Source organism: Synchytrium microbalum (genome assembly GCF_006535985.1).
Source record: "Synchytrium microbalum strain JEL517 chromosome Unknown SmJEL517_scf0020, whole genome shotgun sequence".
Taxonomy (NCBI): Eukaryota; Fungi; Chytridiomycota; class Chytridiomycetes; order Synchytriales; family Synchytriaceae; genus Synchytrium; species Synchytrium microbalum.
Window position 1 is genome coordinate 36,307 of NW_022158369.1, and position 23,633 is coordinate 59,939.

The window sequence follows — 23,633 nt, forward strand, 5'->3', positions numbered from 1 at the left end:
CTTCGAATTGGCATCTTTCTCCGTCTCATCAAGTTGTCTATGAAAGTCAGAGAGTGAGTATCGGTATTGAAGGCGTTACCGAATCCATCAGAAATCGAGAAGTTCTTCGACACCAGCTTACCGTGATGGCGATAAAACAGGTAGAGCGTCGGTTTTGAATACCGTATTCCCAACTTGACCGGTACAACAGACGTAGTTCTTTGAGGGGTTTTGGGTGAGTCTGCGTATATATCCAAGTCATCTTCTTCTCTGAGATTGCTCTTTCGGGAAGGAGGAGAGAAGCTTCCATGCTTTATTGAAATGGGCGAATGATGTTCACCGATTATACCATACGTCGCATACGACATCGTTGCGCGTCAATAAATCAAATTTTGTCGTGATTAAAGAATCCAATAATTGTCTTACTTGAACTTGAGTTTCTTGAGCTTCAAAAAATTCCGTCGAATCAGACTCAGAGCAAAAAGCCAAACACTATGGCAGGACAAAGGGATTTACTTGCTGTGTCTGTGCTGCTGGCTATCCTGATTCCTTCAATAGTATTCCTAGGATTTCCGACTAGTTTGATCAATCGAGTTCTGCTCGATGAGAAACCACATAGATTGAGACCCATGTCATTTGAAGGACATCAGCTATGGACACTAGACATTCAGGATAAATCGAGGGCTGAAAAACTATGGGAAATCTCTGAAGTGCGGGTCTTGTCTTGTTTGTTTAAAGTTGACATCCAAACCACGTCACGTTGTTTCTTAATGTTCGACTTTTACCGTTCATGACCATGAAATGCTAAATTTCATCATTTTTAATCTAGGAATTACTATTGGATGTCTGGACTCCACTACGCCCTGGTAGCGTCGATATTCGTGTCTCTCCTGAACAAAGTGTTGCCTTGTCAGACGAGCTGGCCATTCTCGACATTCCATACTCGATCACACACAAAGATCTGCAACTCCTCATCGATTCGGACGAAGGAACTGCCTCATCTGGTCAGCATGTCATTGGAGTGGAAACGGTCAACTTTTTTGAAAACTATCACACTTTGGATGAGATCCAGACCTATCTGGACATGCTCGTGAAGGAATATCCAGATCTAGTATCACATATAAAACTTGATGGAAAGTCGTATGAGAAGAGGGATATTACTGGTATCAAGATATCATTAAAGTCTGGAGACGATGCCAAGGACAAGGACAAGCCCGCGTTTGTCTTTCATGGTGGAATTCATGCTCGTGAATGGATTTCTCCTGCTACAGTTCTGTATATGGCCACACAACTAATCACGTAAGCCTTTTTGCATTTGGCGTATAAAACGTCCCCACCACGAAACCAACTCACTCTGTATACTCACAGACAATCTGCCAAAGACAAAAGTGTCAAGAGCGTATTGGAAAAGCTTGAGTTTCACATATTTCCAGTACTCAACGTTGATGGCTTTGTGTATACTCATACCTCAAACCGGATGTGGAGAAAGGTACACACGAAAATGTCGAAATCTTAGATAGCCTCGCGGGTTTCTTACCAAAAGCACTCTATTTGAAATAGAATCGTCAGCCAAACCCAGGATCCATGTGCCCAGGCACAGACCCCAATCGAAACTGGGCGTTTGAATGGGGAACTGGTGGTTCTTCCAAGAATCCATGTTCGGAAGCGTATATGGGGCCGTCTGCTTTCAGCGCACCAGAACCTTTGGCAATGGCAGACTATGTCAAGGATCGATCACCAAATGTCATTGGATATATCGACTTTCATGCCTTTAGTCAGGTCAGTCTTATGGTGTTTCACTGTTAGTGCAATTCGACTACAGCACTAAAGCTTGCACCTCACAGCTTTTTATGTATCCTTATGGCTCTGACTGCGATGCTACGCCTAAAGACAAAAAGAAATTGCAAGCTGGTGGCGATGCTGCTGCTAAAGCTATCAAAGCTACTCATGGCACTTCATATGCCGTTGGGTCGATTTGTAACATTGTAAGTTATCTATTCTTCTTCTAGGATTGTACGTATGCATCAACAGCGTTATTAACTACTATTGCAAACGTGTGTTAGATCTACCAGGCCAGTGGATCTTCTACAGACTATATGTACGCAATGGGCAATGTGACCTATTCATATGCCGTGGAACTTCGAGACACAGGACGATATGGCTTCTTGCTACCCAAGACTCAGATCATTCCCTCAGGTACCATGACGAAAGTGTCTCCAATTTTTACATCCAGTGAATGCTGACGCTCATAGCAACTAGGCGAGGAAACGTTCGCAGGATTGCTTTCTCTTACTGAATATCTCATCAAGGCTGAGGATTTATAAAGGAAATTATATGAAAATGAGTCTGTTTGAAAAAAATGTACAAGAATGTTGTTGTTGATAAAATGGAGGTTTCAATTCTCAAATATCATCGTCATATTCCACTTTTATGGTATTCTCATCAAGACCCATTTCAGTATGAGGAATAGTAACACTAGCACCGCTATGGCTACGGCTCCAGCGCCCACAACACCACATCCCTGTAGTTTTCCGTATCGCAGTTTACTCATCAGATTGACATTCTTGGCACTCTTTTTGAATGTAATGGATGATTCTTCCAGCTTGGCTACATACGTTTAGGCAAACGTGTTACTACTAATACCTGTATGTACAAACTCTAAAGAAGCATTCTCTACCAGCCTTCTTCTGAAGTCCAGACAACCTGTCCCCTCGTTGTATCATCCGGTCAACAGCTTCTGAAGCTTTGGAAGCAGCGTGACCGATATTGGCGTGTATTTCATCGATATTTGGTCTCACGTATGGCGTGCTGCTTGATGGTTCAGGATCGTCGTCGTCGCTCGATATGGCGATTATGTGATCAACGTCGACAGGTGCATGTAATAGAGGTGTCTACATCAAACGATGACGCGTCAAATAGAAGGAATTTGAAAAAAATTCAATCAAAAGTACCTGTTCGGTTATTTGTGTCGTTTCATGTTGTTGTTGTGTTTGAGGAGATTTTTTGTGGTGATGACGGCCATGAGACTTTTTCAACCAGCGCGGCATGTCGTATAGAATATAAGGAATTTGGACTGGTGGATGCTATTCGTTTGAGTCACTTATTTTTGCAAGTTGAATTGCTTCTTTGCTAAATCTTGGATTGCGTTTGAGTGAGCGTGTGATTGATGAGTAGAGCTTCAATAGAAACCTACAGCAGAATAGCACAAGAAAGTGTTGATTTCATACATACATTTGACGTTTAATATTGCAGAGCCACGTCGCAGATACAATATACCAGAGAATCAAACTTGCGTCATTCTGGTACCCACCGATTTGACTTCTGTAAAACCCACCAAACATAGAGCAACTCACACCCAAAACGATTAAGTCATGTCCAATGAAATATATTAGGTCGTTAAAAACCAGTTACATTAAAGATTTATACCAAGTTTTATCACAGAAGGTTGCGACATTTAATTTTAGTTGATCCAGCTGGCATAGATATCATACTTCCATCTCTACCGACAGTAATGTTTCCTCGATACAGGGATGGCGCGTCACCCAAGAAGGCTGCTTCAAGGAATCTCAAAGGAACGGGAGGAACTATCCGATTCAAAACAGAGTTAGTATGAGAAGATGTTCTAAATCAGTTCGTTCATACCTAGGTGATAGAATATTAAATGCTTAGCACCAACGTCTTGTGCTAAACGAGCAGCGTCTTCGGGTGTCGTATGATAGTTTTGTATATCTTCCAAAATTTGTGCCATGTGTGGTCTGCTGTAATGTCCAGCACAGTGATGCATGATTTTCACAATATTTGATTGCAGTGCTTCGTGACAAAGGACATCAACGCCCTAAAATCGTATCCGTAATTACAACCAGAAGTTAACAAAGTGACAAGATTTCGTCCGAAAGCACATACCTGGGAGATGTTCTTGATACCTTCACAAGGACACGTATCGCCAGAGACGACGACAGATCTGCCCTTATAGTCAAACCTGTATGCAACAGCTGGCACTATGGGGGTATGATCCACAGAGATTGTTGAAATGACCAGTCCTATTGAAGACGTAAACAAAACGTAAAAATTGAAGACCCAAGTAGTGATCATGAAGTATATATTCACCATCTTCTTCGTAAATGATTTTTGGTTTCTTGGTGTCTGTTGTTTCGATATGGAATGCTTTGGCCACACCACCGAAGCCAGAAGGAGGAATCACGTCAGGACCATGGTGGCCAACACGGTATGTCTTGTCGAGGCCTATTCCTGAATAGGTTAGCGTTATTGAACACACAAGTTTCTAAAGGAACTTTACCGTAAGCGGTATTGAACCCTTCAACTACACGTTCGACTCCTTGTGGACCGATTACAGTTGTAGGAACTGGGTTTCCTGCTCCTGCCCACCTTTATACGGCAACATATGAGCAAACCCTTGAAACGGTTGTCTTTACATATGGTACCTCGCAAGGAAGATCTCTCCCAGACTAGCAATATGATCAGAATGAAAATGTGTCAGGAACACTGCCTCGACCCTAGCTGTTGGTATTCCCATAGCGCCCATCTTACGGACACTTCCTGTCAAGGGCAAAACGATCTGATCGTAAAAATCACACACGAGCTCCAAACACTGTCGCAGCACATACCTTCACCAACATCAACCACAAAGATCTTCTTTCCAGCAATGACGACTGCACAAGGACCTAAGAAGAAATGAAGAAAAGTTGGAGACAATGGTTCTGTGGTGAACTGATTTCAAAACCAAGGGTGAACGTACCAGCACGATACGCATCAGGTAGTGGTGCACCAGAGCCAGCAAGTACAAGATGCAAACCATCAGGCAAGCTATCAATGAGCCTACCATCTGCACTGGCAGACATGTTTTTCTCAACCATCCTTTTAATCAAAAACTTGCCAATTTCACGGCGTCGAACATAGACCACAAAAGCCCCCACCGACACCACTGCAACAGCGATGAATCCGAGATAAGAAGCAGGCATTGTTACTAGGACGCTAACTTTATGCGATCGTGGAAAGCTTCAGTTTGAAGTGCTGGTTCATTCTGGCTTTGTTCCTCTCTCGGCCAATAATTCAGCAGTCAGACGAGCAGCAAATCGTCACGCTTAGGTCGGCTGTATATGAAGCACGTAGCATCTATACCAGCTTGGATGCCTGTTTGTCGTTCGTCAATGAAATAACGAAATCTCATAGGAATCAAGAATATATCGACGCGCAGCTTGACTTGACAGGTCAGGAGACGCTCTGGCCTAACCGCATGCGCCAGAGCTGGTAGTAGATGCACAAAGCTCCATCAGTCAGGTTGTAGATGGCCGTTCTGGTCGGGACTCGTCTCTTTGTCTTGAATCTGGAATGAGATCGCAACTTCGCTCCAACAACCACGATCTGCTTCTAAATGAGGTAAAGAAAAAAGGTATCAGCGAGTTGGAAATCTCTAAAGTCGCGTAAGTAATACCTTGTTGCGTGCCTACTCTGTGTTCCTGGATCCGTAATAAGATTTTAAAGATTCGAGCACCCTACTTGTGTGTCAATCTCAAAGGTCCAATGGTCCCAAGACCGGACTACCTTAATTTGACGCGTCGAAGACGAGAGCAAGCACTTGGTATATATAAAACTCGCCAAAGTTGCAAAGTCCCATCTCTGTCGTCAATACTTATCACACCGCAAACAATCATTTGGCTGACAAGCCAAAGAAGGGAATAACAAGCCTAACACATCTTCAAGATCAGCATAAGAATACCTTAACCGTATTAAGTCAATCCTTGCGAGTTTAAAACCTCGTCCCTACCTCCAAACTTCTGGAGCTTCTCCTTTCTTGAGATTTCAGGTATGTGGACGATATGACCACAGTAAAGCGTCTTGAAATCCATGTTTTGTCGCTTATGAATCGAATCCTGACCACCCTGCTTATCTAGCATGTCGTCGAATCGAGTCAAGCTTAAATCGAACGAACCACAATCAATCGCAACATCTGTCTGCACCTCATGCAAATCGACATATGAATTCACCGTACCTGCTCTGATACCGTCTCCTGCTGGCACAATCTATGAAGTCGACTGCTATAAATGCAATACAACCAATGAGATTCCGTCGACTCGGATACGAATGAAGGGAACTCCTGAACTACCAAGTACCAGTAGCAGTAGTAGCAATAATGGATCGAATAGTAAGAATGGTCAGTCAAAGAGTTCCAAGCCATTCAGTTTTGGAGGAAAGACGGGTACAGGTATGTCTTGTGTGAATGTGTTTCAAATCTCGACAGACTTTCAACTGCAGAAGCTCACACCTTCCACCTTAATAACTTTAACAAGACGAAAATCCGGTTGATATGGAATACTATAACGTTCTCGGCGTGGATTCAAAAGCAACGCCTGCTCAAGTTAAGAAAGCATACTACCAAATGGCCATGAAAGCACATCCAGATAAGAATAGAGATGATCCCAACGCCGATGAAAAGTTTAAAAAGATATCTGAAGCCTACCAGGGTAAGTCACTTCCAACTTTTGACCTGCAAAAGAAAGTATCTCTACGCACGGACTCTCGATAACACTTTTTTGTTTAGTTCTATTCGATCCGCAAAGAAGAGCACACTATAATCAATATGGCAAAGCAGCACCATCGGAAGCCGCATTCGTCGATCCAGAAGAATTCTTCAAACAACAATTTGGCGGTGACAAGTTTGTGGATATCATTGGTGAGATATCTATAGCCAAAGACTTTAAAGAAGCCATGAATGTGATGCAACAGAGTGATAATAATGGTGGCACTGGTGCCACACCCAGTGAAGGTGCAGCTAGCTTGCTACAAGGTGGAATGTCACTAGATGAACGAACACAGATACGAACCGAACGTGTGAATAAACTCGTTACGAACCTAGTAGATAAATTATCATTATACACGGATGCATGGCCAGTGAATACTGGTGATCCAGATGGTCCTATTGGAACGACAGAACAGCAATTGTCAACCGAGGCTCTGGATACGTTTTCCCAAGTTGCCCAGCTCGAAGCTGAATCCCTAAAGACCGAATCGTATGGTGTAGAGCTACTTCAGGCTATTGGATATGTGTACTCGGCTAAAGCTGATCAATGGCTTTCTCGAATGGATACAGATGAAGGACACTTGTTTAAGAAAGTCTGGGGTTTTAGTAATCGTCTGAACTCGTATGTGAAGGAAAAGAGTCATATACTGGGTGAAACTGTGGGTACATTCCGTACTGCGCTGGATTTGCAATCTTCATTTGCTAAACTGCAGGATATGTACGTTTCGTGTCTGTGAAGTCAGATATTGATCTATCTTTGTCGAATTTTTTTCGCCCTCTTTGCTCAAACTCCGACTGAAACAAACTCACACTCCTCTCTTCAAACAGGGAAAAGAAGAAGGAGGAACGACGCAGTACGCGTGCTGAAGGTGATGCTGAAAACAAGGAGATCAATCAAGATGAAGAGGACGATGGATTAACGCAAGAAGAACGAGAATTAAAGACAAAATTAGAATACGAAGCTGCTACTAAAGGCTTAGAAACTCTATGGAGAGGATCTAAACTGGAGGTTGAAGCAGTATTGCGCGAAGTCTGTGATAAAGTATTAGGTGACGAAAGTGTACCTGCTGCCATCAGAAGGAGGAGAGCAGATGGACTGAAAGCACTAGGGGCAGTGTTTAGAAGTGTGAAGAGGGACGATGGTGTGTTGCCTGGAGGAGCCAATCCGCTACTCAACCCCATGCCACCTCAGTAAGCGCACACACGTTTGTTAATGCATCTTCATCTAGTAAAAGCACTGTTATATGAGATTTACATAAAAAGCATCTTCACATACAATTGTCTATCATGTACTTGTTTTATTTACAATTGATGTGGTTGATTCTACAATGTACTCAGCCAAAACAAAACGAGGTTCATCTAAAATTATTGCTGTACCCCTTCACGTCGTTCAAAGTTGAACACTATCGCCCTTGAATGTCGAAGATACCTTCATAGCGTGTGCATTGAAATTTTTTGTTAAATTAAACAGGAAATGTTTAACGATTTCAATATATGTCTCGAAGATACATACCTTCATAGCGTGTGCATTTCCCTTGTTCTTCTTGCCGCTACTATATAGTCCAATATGTTGAACGAGGTTGGGGTGTAGTTCATATATCTTGCTTCCAGTTGAGTCAATATAGTCATTAAATAGCAAATCTACAGGCCGATCATCTAGAGCGTGTTCATACAAGAAATCGGCCATAGGAGCCAGAGCGCATGATGAGTACACCTAGTTAGATGAAGAAGTTGAAGGAGTTTGCAAATAGAGAGACAAGCTAAAAAGCCTCGTCTCATACCTGTCCAACAGCAGCAGCTCTCGCATGTGACTCCACAAGCCCAACCGGCTCAGCAAACAGCATATTGGTCCAATTTTGTTTCCCCACGCTCAACAAGACTACCACACTCAGAACACTCGAATATCCAAACACTATGGCTGCAACGTTGCGTACTCTGTCTGAATACATTGGCGTGTTGTATTTTCCTTTCGCTCGCAATCGTTCCAGTGTGATTAGAGTCGCAAGTATGCCGATGCTGATTGACAGTGATGATATTATAGCGATATCGACTGGTGTCAGTTCAAAGCCCGACCAGTATGACGTCCAGAATAGTTTGACGTAAGACCATGAGCACGAGTCGTCGAGTATAGGTGCTATGCCGGATAGGACTCGCTGTGGGAAGTTCTCTTCGACGATGGCGTCGTCTTCCAAGATTACTGTATGAATTCATAAAAGGATTAGCAACTTGTATAACGAATAGAATCGAAAACCATTCAAATCTGACCAGTAGCAGGACACTTCCACTCTTTGGCAAGATCAAACGTAGCTGCGAAATCATATGTCCCCTTCTGCCACCACGTAACGGAGTCGGGCCATACATCATGACCAATCCAATATGTCGTCGCATTCCTCCTCGGAGGTTCAACAACCGTCAAGTACTGTCCCAGCTCGTTCGCTTCGTTATGATCATACCCCGGTTTGTGAGCATTGACGATTGCAAACCGTGTATTCCTAGGGAGTGATCCCATTCTTGACAATAAGAAGGCAGTGGTTTGTGTCAGGTATTCCTGGGGCCTTGATTGCCCAGACAAGATGAAGATACATAGGGAATAGAATGCAGGTGGCAGTAAGAATGGTGATGGTGCTGGTAGAGATGATAGATATTCTTTTGCAGATGCGAGACGCAGTTCTTCGTCTCTGGCTGCATTGGCGTTTGTTGTTGATATGTCATACCACGAGTACCTGTGATTGTATAAAGAGATCAAAAAAATGATTAAGTGTGTGTGATGTTGGACAGTGTGCTGCAAGGGCAAAGAAGAAGGAGCATGGATCAAGTAGATGAATGAAACAATAGCGCATATTGAGGTAGGAACTGACCGTGTATCATGAAAGATCAAGAAGAGAACTACAAATACACTTAAGGATATTAAACCAAGGATTTTCACGAGGTGGAGGGATACGACGGTTGGAGAGTGCGGCGACGTGATGAATGGGGAATTCAGGCGGTGCTTGCTGTCTCCTTTCTGAAGAAGCATGTTTTGGAGGTCTTTTTTGTGGTTTGTCTTGGGTTTGTTTGTTGGTGCTGTTTTGGTGGGATTGGACATCAACAAGCGAGCAGTCCCCCTCGGCATGTGAGCTCAGCAATGGATGACTGACACAAAGACAATTGTCCGAATGCACAATTCACGAAAGCAAGACAGTCAAAACGAAACACATGAAACTGCTGCCACGAGGGCCGTTTGCAGTCGGCCACGCCGCAGGTTAATCATTCCTATCACAAAACCACGTACATGATCATTAAATCAATATAAAAGAATGCTACAATGCTGTTTCACTAAATGCCAATTCTTGCCGACAATTGCAAAATTTTACACTGCCATCATCCCCTAAGCATCTTTTCACACTTCAAAAGCTTACTTATTTGCAGCTACAGTTAGCAGCATATAGTTCGGCCATACACAGCACGTCAGTCTACATATCAAGCCTCTATCGCTCTTCATATCCATAACTACACAATGCCAGTCTCAACCACAAATCAAGGTGAAAATCTGCTCCAAAGGAAGCAGGACTTGGAGTTGCTCATGTCTTGTTTGGACCTTACTTCGCTGAATGGTAAGTCGTCGAGACGGACGTGGTCGCTATGTGCCCTTTGAGCTCTGACTTCGCAAAAACTTTGCAAACTTTGGGTGACATCACTTTTGGGAAGGAGCGAGGCTGTTGCCCATGTTGATGGGGATGTGTTTGCGGTGGAAATATCATCTTGCTGCTGTAGTCGGTGTGGATGACTCCATAATCTTGAAAACTTTGGTCGTCTTCGGAGGGCTGACACTGTTGTCTCCTTGTTCTTCCACTAGATACCGACAATGAAGAAACCATAGACAGGTTGTGTCAAACTGCAACATCATCACCAGTACACCCAGCATCGGTCTGCATCTATCCACGATTTGTAAAACAGGCTAAATTATTTTTCAAGGACACCAAAATCAAAGTATGCACCGTCGTGAACTTCCCTTCTGGCTCGTTACATCCATCGTATGTAACCAAGGAAGTAAAGGACGCTGTGGAAGATGGTGCTGATGAGATTGATGTCGTCTTCAATTATGATGCCATAAACTGTGGATGCACATCAGGTATGTATCATTGTGTGCTTGAGTCTAAGAAACCAGCAAATATGAAACTCATATGTCTCTCATTCTACAAGCTTACGGTGTTGCACCAGTATCTGCTGCTGATAAAGTATTACAAGATTATGAAGACGTAGTCCTCAAAGTCATATTGGAAACAGCTGCACTCAAAGGCCGAGATGCAATTCAACGAGCTTGTAGACTATCATTGGCTGCTGGTGCTGACTTTGTAAAGACATCTACTGGCAAGCACGCAGCTGGTGGTGCTACTCTCGAAGCGGCTGATGCTATGCTGGAATGCATTCGAGAATGCGGAGGGTGCTATGGATTGAAGGTATCAGGAGGCATTCGAACTGTAGACGATGCATTCTCGTACTTGAACTTGGTCAGACAAAAGATGTGGTCGGGGTATGCCTCACCACAACACTTTAGGATTGGAGCTTCGGTATTGCTCGATGTCTTGAAGAAGGAATACTCAACATTATGATAGAATTCGCTAGACCTGACTTCTTGTATAGAATAGAATTGAATCACACATCAGCAAGAATCGTATTTGAATCAAATATATTCGTTCTTGCAGTCATCAACATTAGCAGCCTGCCTCAACCTCAAAGCAAATCTGACTATTTTTGACTGGCAATACAACATTCCCTGCTGTTGCTGTTGTGACAATGTACGTTAACAGTGTTAAAAACCCGTGCTCAACCGGGGATTTTACGTGATCGTTCCAAGCCCAATCCTTGAGCTGCTTGTCCCTCAAAACATACCGCGGTCCCCTTATTTTGATACAGGGATATCCTCGTTCTAACTCGACGGTCACCGTGAGTCGTGAAAAGATGCTCAAATGGTTGCGCTGCCCGAAAGCTCCGCACACTATAAAGCAAAAGCCCATTTAAGAAAATGGCAAATAAATCACCACCTTCGACTCTACCAAAGATCAATACCTTACCAGCAGATTCACCAATACTAGATGCGCCTCGCAAAAAGAGTATTTCGCTTCGGACGGCTTCGTTTGTTGAGTTAACGTATATTGAACCAACAAGGCTGACTTTTATGACAGTAAGTACAATAAATGATGCCCCAACATCCCATATGCCCCACAACACGTAGTTGTGGTCCAAGCCGTGAGAATATCAACTTTGCGTCTTTCGCTTCGCTTACTCCAAAACTCACTAGTCAAGTGTAAACACTAGATGCTGAGTGGAGCTTTAACGTCAATAATCATACTTCTGGCCCATGTCATGCCTAGATTGTTTGAATCTTACGTGTCTATACCAGTCACGGTCATATGTATTGTTGTTTTTGGAATTCCACATGGTGCTGTGGATCATTTGCTATACTATGAAACACGACGAGCAGAAGTCGTCCAGAGTCTGTCAAAAGTGCCTGATGAGGTAAGTGAATATCTCTTTTTTCGCATTCAACGCTTTAGATTCTTATTGCAACACTCGAACGATTAGAAAACATCCCTAGTACAAAAGCCAGAACAACCAAAAGCAACAACATTAACTCCGTTACAAGACAAGGTCGTATTCTATGTAAACTACTTTGTCATTATGGGATTGTGGGGTGTCATGTGGTGGATTGCTCCAAGGTTATGTCTGGTAGCGTTTCTGTGTGTTTCCGCGTATCACTTTGGGGAGGTAAGTAGAATTTATATCCACCACTTTGACTGAAAGTCTTTCTCAGCATTTGCTTTCAATGTAGAGCGAGTTGGACTACATTATACTACACAAACATGCAGCTGTTGCCTTGTACATGTCGCGAGGAATCCTGATTCTAGGAATGATACTTACGGCCAACCCCGAAGTCACCTTACCGATCATTGAAGAAGTGGCCTCAATCGACTTGACTTTTTTTTATGGCACCATCTTCCCACTACACGCAAACTTTGCCATCCAGCATCTCGTCCTGCTGCTTGTTGGGCTCGTCTACACAATCTGTCTAGAACCTTCAGCACTCAGTCCACAAGAAGACGCCACACCGTTCCCCGTAATACGATTCATCCCAACTCCTCGCGTATGGCTAGCAGAACTAGCCAAAACAGCTCTTCTCGTCCTCCTCATCGAATCAGTGGATCCACTACTTGGCTTCTCAGTATACTTTGGGTTCTGGCACTCTATGGGAACAATGTCCAGCGAAATACTCTTCTTCACATGTAACAAGTGTGATGGATTCGATGACTCGCCGTGGAAGACACGGTCGCCGACACTTGAATCTGCACGATCGTCTACGACTTCATCACCAACACAACCAAGGACGGATATACCGCCAAAGAATATAGCAAGGTTTTATTGGATGGCGCTGCCATACACGCTCGCGTCACTAATTTCTATGGGGTCGTTTTACTTGGTCTTGTTTGGCATGTCCATGCCTTCATCGGCATTCCTGGCACAAACACAACTGTGGAGTGTCTTTGTCATCAGCATCTCTATTCTGACTGGGGCTCATATCTGGGTCTTTGATGTGCTGCACAGTATTGGTGCTCATTTCGACGTGGTTGGAATTTCTCAATTATTGCAATAAACTTTTCTAAAAGGGTACTGTAACAGAGACATTTAGAGATAGTCAGAGAAGTTTAGTGTGTTATTCAAAATAGAAGCAGTAGTGGAACTAGCTGCATCCCCTCAAGATCAAAGCAAAGCGAGCACAGGATGAAAAATTACAATCTGGCGACAAAGGAACTGCAATGTACAGCAGGCAAGCGTTTACATTCTCAGAAAATAATTGGTGAATTGTAGTGCAAGCCAAATATGTGACTCGGTCCCATGCGATAGGTTCCTTATAGGGTTGGGGTTTTAACATACCAATTCTTGGGGGTGGATTGGCACTGTTTTATCACCAGCTCGCCTTACAAACCAAACAAACACCATTCCAATTGGTAAGAGTCTTTAGAAGTCTGCCTTTGTCCTTTTTTCCCTAGTACACGTCCGATTTCCTAACTGATCATTCGGTTTTCATACAGACATTCGTTAAATAACGTGACAAAAAACACTATTTTTATAAAATGGGCAACCACCATTCGCATAACAAGGTCGAGAACGAGCTGGCTAGGAGCTCGCATTGTAAGTTGGCTTATGATGAAGGGGGGAGTTGTATTGTATTGTTTTGCTTGAAATTTAGGCACAGTCATGCAAAGCCTTGACAGCAACTTCTTACACACGTCGACCTTGCCAACCCTTTCAATACTTGATATTGACGACTCTTTTTTACTAGTCTCTCCTGCTGAAATCAAAAAGCTAAAGCAAGAATTTGGTAAAGCTGCAGCCAAGGACTTTTCTATAACGAAAGCGCAATTCCGACATGTAAGTTCTTTATACTGGCCACTATTTTTCTGTTCCATAGTTAACAGTTCCATCAATTATGTTTAGATTCTTGAAAATCATGTATCGTGTTGGTCTGCTGGTGCCCAGTACCTGTTTTTGGAACGGCTCTTTGATGCCTTTGACTTGGACGGCAACCAGTCTATTGATTTCCGTGAATTCATATCTGGATTGAGCTGCTTCTTGAAGGGATCGGCTGAAGAGAAGATGGAATGTATGCAATCATGTCGGGTTTTGGTCTGCCAAGGACGCAACATGTAATTAACAAGCATATTGTTTAGTGTCGTTCCGCGTATTCGATGTTGACAGAAGTGGAAGTGTAGAACCCAAGGAGCTTATACGTTTCATGGCTCAAATGGTAGGAAGAATTGGATTGATTTCCGTGGTTGATGGTCAAGACTTTGTATTGATCCTTCGCTTTATAGTACTCTGCATTCTACAATGAAGACCAATCTGCAAAAGTAAAGGCCACAGTCAATCAACTCTTTGAGGACTTGGATATAAATGGTGATGGATCTCTGGTACGTAACCGTTTCAAAGACATCATGTTTGTTTGGGATTGCACCAGACAGAAGGAATTGTGGCTAACACACCATTGAATTCGTAGTCAATGACTGAATTCAAGCTTATGGCGTTGAAAGAGCCCATGATAACTGACTTCGTCTCACAATTCTTGATTTCGAAAGATCCATCATTTGAGTAAATTATACAAAGTGGAGCAACCAATGCCTGTGTATCTTAGTCTCAAATAGTTGTTTTCCATCCCAATTAAACATTATTATGTACCTTTCCCGTTCGCTCTGACTGCGCTTGTCGTTTCTTGTTGACTTGCTTTCGATTTTACGTCAGCAGTTCCAGTGGCAGAGAAGGGAAGAACTTTGGTGATTTAGGATGCAAGGAACCTTTAGTATGCATAGTCCAGTGCTCCATGAGACGTTTGTCTCTCTCCCGTCATCGCAGCCCGATATAGTCCTCTTTCAACAGCAACGTCATTCACCACTGACATTTCATCCTCAAAACAACCAGAATCAGCAACAACAGAGCCCAGTAAAGAGTCTGAAACGCCGTATAGATGAAGCCTTTACGCCAGCAGAGCCAACCGATATGGAAACAAACGAAACCCCATCATATACCACTACATTCGGCCATACATTCAACACATTCAGCCAACCACCGTTGAAGCGCTCAGTAGACGCTGTACATCCAAACTGGGATAGTTATGGGGCCAGTAACATAATAATTCAGATTCCTCAGCCTGTCCTCGAGCCTGAAACACAAGGTAGTGACAAACCTGCTGACAATGTAAAAAATAGCTATGGTGCTGGTAGTAAAGGAGAGCAGCAGATGCAAACTCCTACTGTCAGCCCAGCGAATGAAACTATAGATAATGATGTAGATATGGATGTGGATTGTGCAAGCCCGTTGATTCTGACTCCTGCTTCTGATTCGCCCGAAGACGATAGCTACTATGCTGGGTAAGCATTAACTGCTTCACCTTGTCTTTGATTGTCACTTCAGGCCATTAAGCACCTACATGACGGAGCTCAGGAGCATCACAAGGACTAATACACTGTATACATCTAGGTCTCGACTGTACTATGCTTTCAACGTTTATGGAAGCTCTGAGACTGAATCTTTCTAAATAACGAACTCGTCGGAATGGTACAAGAATGCACTTCTTGAGGAACAAAGGACGGATACAGGGACAACTTATATAAGCTCGATAGCTAGTAAACTAAATACATATCTCAATGTAGTTTAATACCGGGTTTCTCATTACGTACTCCATGTAAAACTTGTTGCAGGACAACTGGTGGATGACGCGTCAAATTGAGTTGTGCAGTTTATTCCTCTTCTCTCCAAAACATGTTGTTCCACTTGGCGACAAGTCTGTTCGTCAAGAAGTCAGCCCAATAGCCAGAACTGGATATGTATTGAGGTACATTCGCGAAGAGATTGTATCGTTACCTGACATCCTACCTTATGAGGATACTTATACGGGCAGTGCACTTACTAAATTTAAAGCCTGTCCCTCAACTTTCTCAGCTTCTCGAACCGCTTCGACGTGAGAAGCACTTCAGGGAAGTCGACAATAAACTCCAAAAAGACATGCCATCAATAAGCGACATCCATTGTGATCTCATTGGTGATCCTTGCGATCATAGAAAAAGTGTTGCTCAAAAATGGTCGACCATTGTATACCAAGTCCTGGCACGCCGCGCTGCACTTCAGATACTGATATCATTGGCAGGACGTGCTGTCGCTCTTCAGCATAGTGAGAAGTACTACTTCGTCACATAACTTCGTTTCATTAACCGACTGTTTTTTCACACAGGTGGCGCCAAAGGAAATAAAGACGATGTAAAAGTAATCTTATAAAGATTTTGGTAGGATGTGTGACAAAGGTTGGAGCGTCGATGACTTCAGTAGGTTCAAGTAGTCGTCAAATCACCAGTGACAGATTTCAGCTCCATACACAGCACTTGCATAGAACTGCTGAGCGTATCGTCACAGCAGAAGGGATATTCAGTATCGGTATTGACATTTTTGCTTGAAATAGCGTCCAGTAAGCTTCCTCAAAACAAGAATTCTCCCTCACCATGCTTGAGTCCAAAAACACCACGATTTCAAGGTCATGAGACTAGACCCGGCAGTTTCTCATTAGTCAAATGATCTAAAATACATGTAAATTATAGGTTTAGGGGCTTCTTTCGCCTGCTTGGAATCAATTATGATCGCGTACGATGCTTCGTCTCGTCGCTACTTGGTCAATACTCAACACTTTCTTATCGAGCAAAAGTGAGAAGGATATTAGAAAATACTCTACAATACATTATCTCTTGACTCATACTTCAAGCTCCCCAAACATTTGCTAATCACGTGTGGCTCTTGAAGATGATTCGCTGGACGCGTTTTTTCAAAGCCACTCCCCCAAATGACTTCCCAAAAACCCAAAAACAGACAAAAATCTCCAAGACACATCTGCCAGCACTCGTACGGCCACATCCAGGTATGTTTCAGGTCCACTCTTGAATGGGATGCCATTGCTGCAAGTTTTTCATGTTTGGACTTTTGACTTGGTTGGCAGTGCAACTATTTTGTGCTGTTATGGCATATTGCTCATAAAGATTCCATAAACTCACAGTGCATCCATCGAAGAGGCATACTCCCTCTCTGGCTCTCCTCTTCCTCTGTCCCAGACCTATGATCAAACTTGTGCCATCTTACGTACGGTACACCCTTTTTATCTCTTATTTTCTCGTAAGTGGCATAGCAGCTGTAAGGATTCTTTAGACTAACAGTGCATCCATCGAATGGGCTTACTCTGCTCTTGGCTCTCCTCTCACTGTGGGCTAGATCTTTGGTCCAACTTTTGACTATCCCAAGTAAGCGCCACGCTTCCCCCCTCTCTCAAGCCGGATGGATGGCAATGTATTACCCCACACAGCTAAGTATAGCATTAGTTCGATTTATTTTGGCTTCATGTTTGCTGTGTTTTTCTTTGTTTTGTAAGTTGTTTTGTATTTGGTTTCTTGGGAATGGGTGACGCCAAGTAACCAAGAAATGCAACCATCTCCGTACGGTGGAAGAGGTGGACTGGAGTGGTTGCGTAGAGTTACTTGAATGAGGCAGCCTTGGTGGTTGTGGTGGAGAAATCGCGTTTGGACTTTTGGGCTGCCTCTGGATAATCAATGACACTGGGTCTCTCCCACGATGGAGTGGAGCATCGAGTGCAATCTCGTCCTGTTGCATGACTCTCAGCCTTTGAGCTGACAAACTCGCTGACTGTACACTGGCTATTGCGTCCCGACTTTGAATACTTTTGTATTCAAAAACAGATTGGACAGTATACCAACACTTGTGTCTTAAGCATGTGGCGAGCCAGACAAACAAGGCTCTCTCTCGTTGAAAATCACGACGAGACCTCTTCAACAACCAAAGGATGAATGGCAACGCATTGGAGCTCAGAGCTAAGTATTAAACCATTTCCGTTTTTATTGTTGGTTGCTTGAAAGGAGTGGTAACGTCAGGCATCATTGCCAAACACTCAACTGGTGGAGAGGTGGACAGGAGCTGTTTGGTTGGTGATGTTTGAATGAAACAGCTTTGGAAGGTGTGGTGGAGAAGACGCCTGTGGTCTTTGGGCTGTTTCTGGGTAACCAAATGACACCGGGTCTCTTCCATGCGGAGTGATGCATCGAGTGCAACGTCGTCCTGTTGCATAACTCAGCTTTGCTGGCAGATCTCTGACTGTACGTTGGTTATTGCGTTAATTTATCTATTTTCTGTTTGTTGATTTGATTGCAGACTTTGACTTTCAACACTTCAGCTGTTACTTACTCATTTGTCCTTGTAGGCGATGTGGCCATAGCCAGTTCCAAGCCTGCTTTAGAAATACAGAGGGCCTACCACATCCAAAACCGTCGACATTGCTCTCTCCCTTTTCTCCCCTTCTCCCAGAAACAACCAAAGCTGAGATGATAAGACAGTGAAGACTTAAAGGAACCATCCTCATTTGTTTTACTTGTAGGATTCTCTCTTCCAAAGTTAAACTTGCACACACACTGTGTATGATGGCGTCTTGATTTCGGGTTTACTGAATACATATTCGATTTTGTACAAATTTTGGACGAAAAGCTATTTGAGACTACTGTAAGTGTCCGTTTGTCCAACAAATCAATCGTCCTCATCATCACCATCAGGGCCAAACTGCAAAAAAGGACGTGCTTTGAGATTAGCGTTGAGGAAACGGGAGCGAAAAAACCAAAAGCACGCACTTGAGTATAATCTAATTTCTTTCCCCTGGTGCTACGTCTTCCTTCAGAAATAATGGCGCTCTTATCGATCGTGCCAAAGTCGTCTTCGACTGCATCGTCTTCAGACTCTTCAAGTTTGGCAGATGCATCCGAGTCCGAGTCACTGTGCTTTGCCTTCTTCTTTTTCTTCATTGCAGTCTTGTCCTTTGATTTGTCTTTGGATTTGTCTTTTGATTTATCCTTTGATTTGTCTTTTGATGACTTGGAAGATGACTTTTTACGCTTCTTGCTGGTCTCTATATGAAGTAGGGAGTGTGGGTTGTGAGAAGCATGATCATCAAACTACAAAGTGTCTGTTCGAACGAGGCATTCCATCAAGCTGCCCGTCGATCACAAAGATATTAGGAGGAAGAGTACTGGCCTCCTCATTCATTTGCAAAACTGCGATAAAATAACCGCAGAAACACAGAAGATAATCTCACCTTCCTCTTCCTCCTCTTCTGAATCATCGTCAGTTCCAGGACCATCAACTTCGTCGTCATCTAGGTTTTCAAGAGGAGAAATTTAAATGCGATCGGCGAAGAAATTAATGAAACTCACACGGAACTGACCAACTAAGAAACCATCATCATCGTCGTACTCATCCAGATTCCGTTGGGATGACAACATTTTCTCACGTTTTTCTAACTAGAATAGAAATAATGTTGATATTAGAAATGATTGTGAGTAGCATGACTATCAAACTGCGCGTTGATCAAGTTTCTGTAAATCAAACAACAACGACGGCGACCATTCCAAGAGTGGTGGTGCAAGCAAGATCCCATTAATTCAAAATCCACGTAAATAAAAGGAAAATCTCATCAAAAAGACACGTTCAGGCACTCACTTCAGCTATATAACGTGAAAAAGGAAAAATCAATCACAACAAATTCAAATGTTGGATGCAATGCGTGTAAGAGACAAACAACAAACCTTCACGCTTTGAGGCACTCGATTCAGATGCAGCTGATTTTGGAGCACTCTTCTTTGTCTCGGGAGGAGGTGGGTTTCTGATAAAGTTTGGGAAAACCCAATTAGAATCGAGCAATTAGATGAATTTGAAATCATAGGGCAAACTTGGATTTGGCCTTCGCTGCAAGCGCCTCCATCTTGGCCTTCTTATCAGCCATCTTATTGGGCTGTTTGATCGAAGACTCTGATTTTAATGGTTGGCTAATATGGATATTTTAATGTTGCAATGTTTGGACACGACAGGCACGCGTTTTCACCCACAGGGTATATCAAAATTTCACAGATAATTAAAATTTAAAGAAGGATTCTTGAGTCACGAGTCCATCCAATACCATCAGCATCGTTTATTTGCAAAGTAGATACAACCGACCAAGGTTATTTATATTCAAGCCATCGAGCAAGGCAACTATCCTTATGGAAATCAAAATTTATAGCAGACTTGGGACATTTGCAACGTGATCCATCATTCACGCATCGTGAAATGGTGTCGTGACGATATCCAATATCTAGCGAGAACCAGGTCAAATACGCCTTCTTTTCGTCGATTTCAAACAGCTCTCTTACCATGGAAGAAGTGCACTTGAGACTTGTTGAGGCGAATCCCAACCCAGAGAGAGTGAACCGGAGCATCGCCCCATCTACTTGGGGGAAACATTGTTGAATTCTCGAGTTAACCTCTCGAGTTACAATACCGACCTCTCAAGGTAAAATCCATCCCATCGATCGAGATAGGTGAAGTAGTCAAGATATGCTGGATCTGTGTTGCTAACTGTGGGTCAGTATAACCTCAACGACTATCAAGCTACCAAACACTTCCACTGAACCACGCTCACCTCTCCATATACTAAAACGTGCGATCTCAAAATTAGACCAGAAATGGCAGAGATTGTAATTCCCATAGTCATTTAAGAAGAAGTTCAAGAGAGTGGAATTTGTGATTCGTCGTTGTTTCAAATACTCTCGAGTTATGGGCCATAGGGACGTGACTGTTTTAGGCAACTCTAGCAGAGAAATCACGAATCCATATGACTTGTTGTTGTCCTCCATCCATTGAAAGACGTCGTAGTTGATTTTGCAATAGAAATCGACGCCCGGCTCTACGCGCCAATAGAATTCATACCCACTTAGGAGCGGATGCATAACAAACAGACCAGAAAACCTGCGAATATCGTGCTTGATGCGTGAGATCCGATCTCATCCATGCGCGATCGCAACACATTTCGTGTGTTTGCTCGAATTTAAGGAGAGTACCATCTGCACATGTGCCTGTACGCCACAGAGGTTCCATATTTGACTTGAGACATTTGCGATCTACTTAAGTCAGCGATCTGCAGTGGCAGACTGAGTCAGTAAAAATATGTGGGTCACAAAAGCATTTATGAGTACTCACTGCAGTATCTACGTGCTTGGGATACTGGAAAGCATCAAGTAGACCCTCCGTTGCAAGTCCCCAAACTATGCTAGCATGTGTCAATCGACTTATGCTGTCCTTGAATGTTCGAGTAAATGGTACATTGCTGGATTTCGAAGTTGAAAATGAGATCGGATGAAGTTATGGGCTACAACATAGTAATTCGCTTACTTCAACATCACGTAAGGGTATTGGAACTGCTTGTTGAAGACGTCCTATTCAATCGCTGTAATGTGAGCAACTGGTCAAAAAATGTACGAGCAAATGTTGGACTTTACCTCGAATTGCACGAGCGTACGCTCAAGGTCAGATAGGTCAGAATTCCGGGCTAGTATTAGTATTGCTGCTTTTGGGCGAGACATTGTTTGTGTCTCAGATCCCAATGTCAGCATATGTAACCACAACTGCAGTGCCGCAAACCCCCAACAAACTAGGAGTAAAAGCAGCAGGAACTTGTGTTTTAGTTCTCTACGAGTCCATCCGAATGCCATCTGGTTGGTACTTGTCTTGTCTTGTTCAAACGGCCTTTGTCACAAAAGCACAAAAAAAATACTGGGGTTGGAACACAAAATATTGTGTATTGTAAACCCACGGTCGGAAACCGCGTCAAGAAACAACATTTACGATCTATTCTCGAACGATGACAGAAGCAGCTCCCATTCCTTGAAGATTAGATGTTAGAAAATTGGATGATCTCGAGTTTCAGAACAGAACAGGGTCAATACCTGTGCCAGCGCACATAGTTGTTACTCCGATTTTACCACCGCTTCGCTTGAGACCTCCAAGCAAAGTTGCGATCTGTCTCGCTCCTGTCATGCCTACTGGGTGCCCAAGAGCGATGGCACCACCTGAGTAAGTGAGATGCAAGTTAATGACGCGGTTGTTGTGCTCTCATGAGTAGGATGTAAATGATATGTAGCAAGACATTAATCCAAGCAAAGCCTGTACCTGAAGGATTGACTTTTTCCTGTGGAATGCCCAATTCTCGAGCACAATAGGCGAGTTGAGAAGCGAAAGCTTCATTGATTTCGAAAATGTCGACATCCTTGATTGAAATACCAGCTAGAGATAGAGCTTTTGGTACGGCGAATGCTGGACCTATTCCCATTACTCGTGGTGGGACCGATGCGAATGCATAAGCAATGAATTTGCCCTTGATCTGTAGGCCAAGACGTTCGGCCGTTGATCTCTTCATCATCAAAACTGCGGCAGCTCCGTCAGATAGTTGCGAAGCATTTCCGGCTACAGGCATGGTTGAAAAGTTCAACGATTTGGATCCTGCCTTAGGTGTGGAAGTACAACAACGTACCAGTGGTTGTTCCATCTTTTGTAAAGGATGGCTTTAACTTCGACAGACTCTCGAGCGTAGTATCCCCACGTACACCTTCATCCTTTGATACAACCAGAGCCTTTTGTTTTCCATCCTTGTCCTTGATTGAAGCTGTGACTGGGACGATTTCTTCATCAAACCAACCCTCAGCTTGAGCTTTTGCCGCAAGCCTGTTGGACCTTTCGGCATAAATATCCTGCTCTCTTCTGGTCACACCATATTCCTTTGCCACATTCTCACTAGTAAGGCCCATGGGCATCAACATTTCCTTTGCTACCGGGTGTTGATTTAAAGCAGGAGACACAACGGTAGGCATGTTTCTATTCTTATATCCGATGGTCATTGACTCAGCACCAGCACCAATACCTAGGATTGCGGGTATGTTCAGGGACTCTAGTTTTGCAAAATCCAGCGCAATTCCAGTAAGAGCTCACCAATTTCGATCTGACCAGAGCGAATCTCTGCTGCAATGTTTTGACAGGCTTGTAGGCCTGAGGCACATTGTCTGTTGGTTGTGGCCATAGAGGCGGTCTGAATCAATTAAATTATTTCGAAGATTAGTTTCATTTTCTTCTGACACGTTTTTTGCATAAGAAGAATCATTCACCCATGGAACTCCAGCAGTAATCTGTGCCATTCGATTGGCTTTATGGCCTGGCAACGTAAAAGGTTGGTTTGGACACACATCTGACGAGATCCTCAAGCTGTTCAAAATACTTACTTCCTCCCAACTCTCCAGTAACGGATCCCACTTGAATATCCTCGATGAGAGTGGGGCTCAGTTTTGGATTGCGGTCCAACAAAGCCTAGTTGTGTTATCGATGGTCAGCTTCAGAGTCAAAATGTGACAATGGACACAAGCCCTCACCTTCAACACGACAGCCAACAATTCTTCGGCGAGCATGTCTTTGTAGCCTCCACGATTTGCTTTGGCGATAGGCGTCCTTACGGCGTCCACAATCACCACATCATCAGGATTCTTGTCCAAAATGGACTTGTTGGCTACAAACGAAAACGTCATCACATCAGCGAGCTGGAGCAAACCACACCAATACAGAAACCAAATTCTCTTGCCTGCCAACTGATTTGAGATAGCTGCGATTCTTTCCATGGTTGTTTTCTTGTCAGTCTCGAAAACACTTTGGGAGTTTTGGAAGTGTTGAATCACCACACCCAAAA

General features: G+C 43.4%; 8 protein-coding genes across 8 annotated transcripts; 5 read left to right on the top strand and 3 right to left on the bottom strand.

The window, feature by feature from the left end:
- Positions 1 to 473: 473 nt before the first annotated feature.
- Positions 474 to 2,303, top strand: SmJEL517_g03601 (uncharacterized protein; the record flags this gene model as incomplete). The annotated part of the gene is made up of 7 exons (XM_031169529.1): positions 474 to 689; positions 809 to 1,278; positions 1,348 to 1,468; positions 1,540 to 1,758; positions 1,824 to 1,964; positions 2,043 to 2,175; positions 2,239 to 2,303. 7 exons carry the CDS (start codon positions 474 to 476, stop codon positions 2,301 to 2,303), a joined length of 1,365 nt encoding a protein of 454 aa, XP_031024456.1.
- A 3,589-nt stretch (positions 2,304 to 5,892) lies between these two features.
- Positions 5,893 to 7,712, top strand: SmJEL517_g03602 (uncharacterized protein; the record flags this gene model as incomplete). The annotated part of the gene is made up of 4 exons (XM_031169530.1): positions 5,893 to 6,202; positions 6,288 to 6,461; positions 6,539 to 7,235; positions 7,346 to 7,712. The coding sequence occupies 4 exons, from the start codon at positions 5,893 to 5,895 to the stop codon at positions 7,710 to 7,712; spliced, it is 1,548 nt and encodes a 515-aa protein (XP_031024457.1).
- A 195-nt stretch (positions 7,713 to 7,907) lies between these two features.
- SmJEL517_g03603 (uncharacterized protein) lies at positions 7,908 to 9,533 on the bottom strand (the record flags this gene model as incomplete). Its single annotated transcript, XM_031169531.1, has 5 exons — positions 7,908 to 7,946; positions 8,031 to 8,231; positions 8,299 to 8,714; positions 8,783 to 9,240; positions 9,376 to 9,533. 5 exons carry the CDS (start codon positions 9,531 to 9,533, stop codon positions 7,908 to 7,910), a joined length of 1,272 nt encoding a protein of 423 aa, XP_031024495.1.
- Positions 9,534 to 10,013: 480 nt separating this feature from the next.
- Positions 10,014 to 11,109, top strand: SmJEL517_g03604 (deoxyribose-phosphate aldolase; the record flags this gene model as incomplete). The annotated part of the gene is made up of 3 exons (XM_031169532.1): positions 10,014 to 10,110; positions 10,353 to 10,628; positions 10,700 to 11,109. The coding sequence occupies 3 exons, from the start codon at positions 10,014 to 10,016 to the stop codon at positions 11,107 to 11,109; spliced, it is 783 nt and encodes a 260-aa protein (XP_031024458.1).
- A 413-nt stretch (positions 11,110 to 11,522) lies between these two features.
- SmJEL517_g03605 (uncharacterized protein) lies at positions 11,523 to 13,148 on the top strand (the record flags this gene model as incomplete). Its single annotated transcript, XM_031169533.1, has 4 exons — positions 11,523 to 11,681; positions 11,816 to 12,016; positions 12,083 to 12,265; positions 12,330 to 13,148. 4 exons carry the CDS (start codon positions 11,523 to 11,525, stop codon positions 13,146 to 13,148), a joined length of 1,362 nt encoding a protein of 453 aa, XP_031024459.1.
- Positions 13,149 to 13,629: 481 nt separating this feature from the next.
- SmJEL517_g03606 (uncharacterized protein) lies at positions 13,630 to 14,648 on the top strand (the record flags this gene model as incomplete). The annotated part of the gene is made up of 6 exons (XM_031169534.1): positions 13,630 to 13,687; positions 13,839 to 13,927; positions 13,994 to 14,159; positions 14,227 to 14,303; positions 14,371 to 14,466; positions 14,553 to 14,648. The coding sequence occupies 6 exons, from the start codon at positions 13,630 to 13,632 to the stop codon at positions 14,646 to 14,648; spliced, it is 582 nt and encodes a 193-aa protein (XP_031024496.1).
- A 5,440-nt stretch (positions 14,649 to 20,088) lies between these two features.
- SmJEL517_g03607 (uncharacterized protein) lies at positions 20,089 to 21,017 on the bottom strand (the record flags this gene model as incomplete). Its single annotated transcript, XM_031169535.1, has 5 exons — positions 20,089 to 20,219; positions 20,278 to 20,351; positions 20,410 to 20,470; positions 20,547 to 20,872; positions 20,965 to 21,017. 5 exons carry the CDS (start codon positions 21,015 to 21,017, stop codon positions 20,089 to 20,091), a joined length of 645 nt encoding a protein of 214 aa, XP_031024497.1.
- Positions 21,018 to 21,751: 734 nt separating this feature from the next.
- Positions 21,752 to 23,565, bottom strand: SmJEL517_g03608 (uncharacterized protein; the record flags this gene model as incomplete). The annotated part of the gene is made up of 8 exons (XM_031169536.1): positions 21,752 to 21,786; positions 21,850 to 21,972; positions 22,073 to 22,366; positions 22,434 to 22,820; positions 22,889 to 22,985; positions 23,062 to 23,108; positions 23,176 to 23,260; positions 23,323 to 23,565. The coding sequence occupies 8 exons, from the start codon at positions 23,563 to 23,565 to the stop codon at positions 21,752 to 21,754; spliced, it is 1,311 nt and encodes a 436-aa protein (XP_031024493.1).
- Between the last annotated feature and the right edge of the window lie 68 nt (positions 23,566 to 23,633).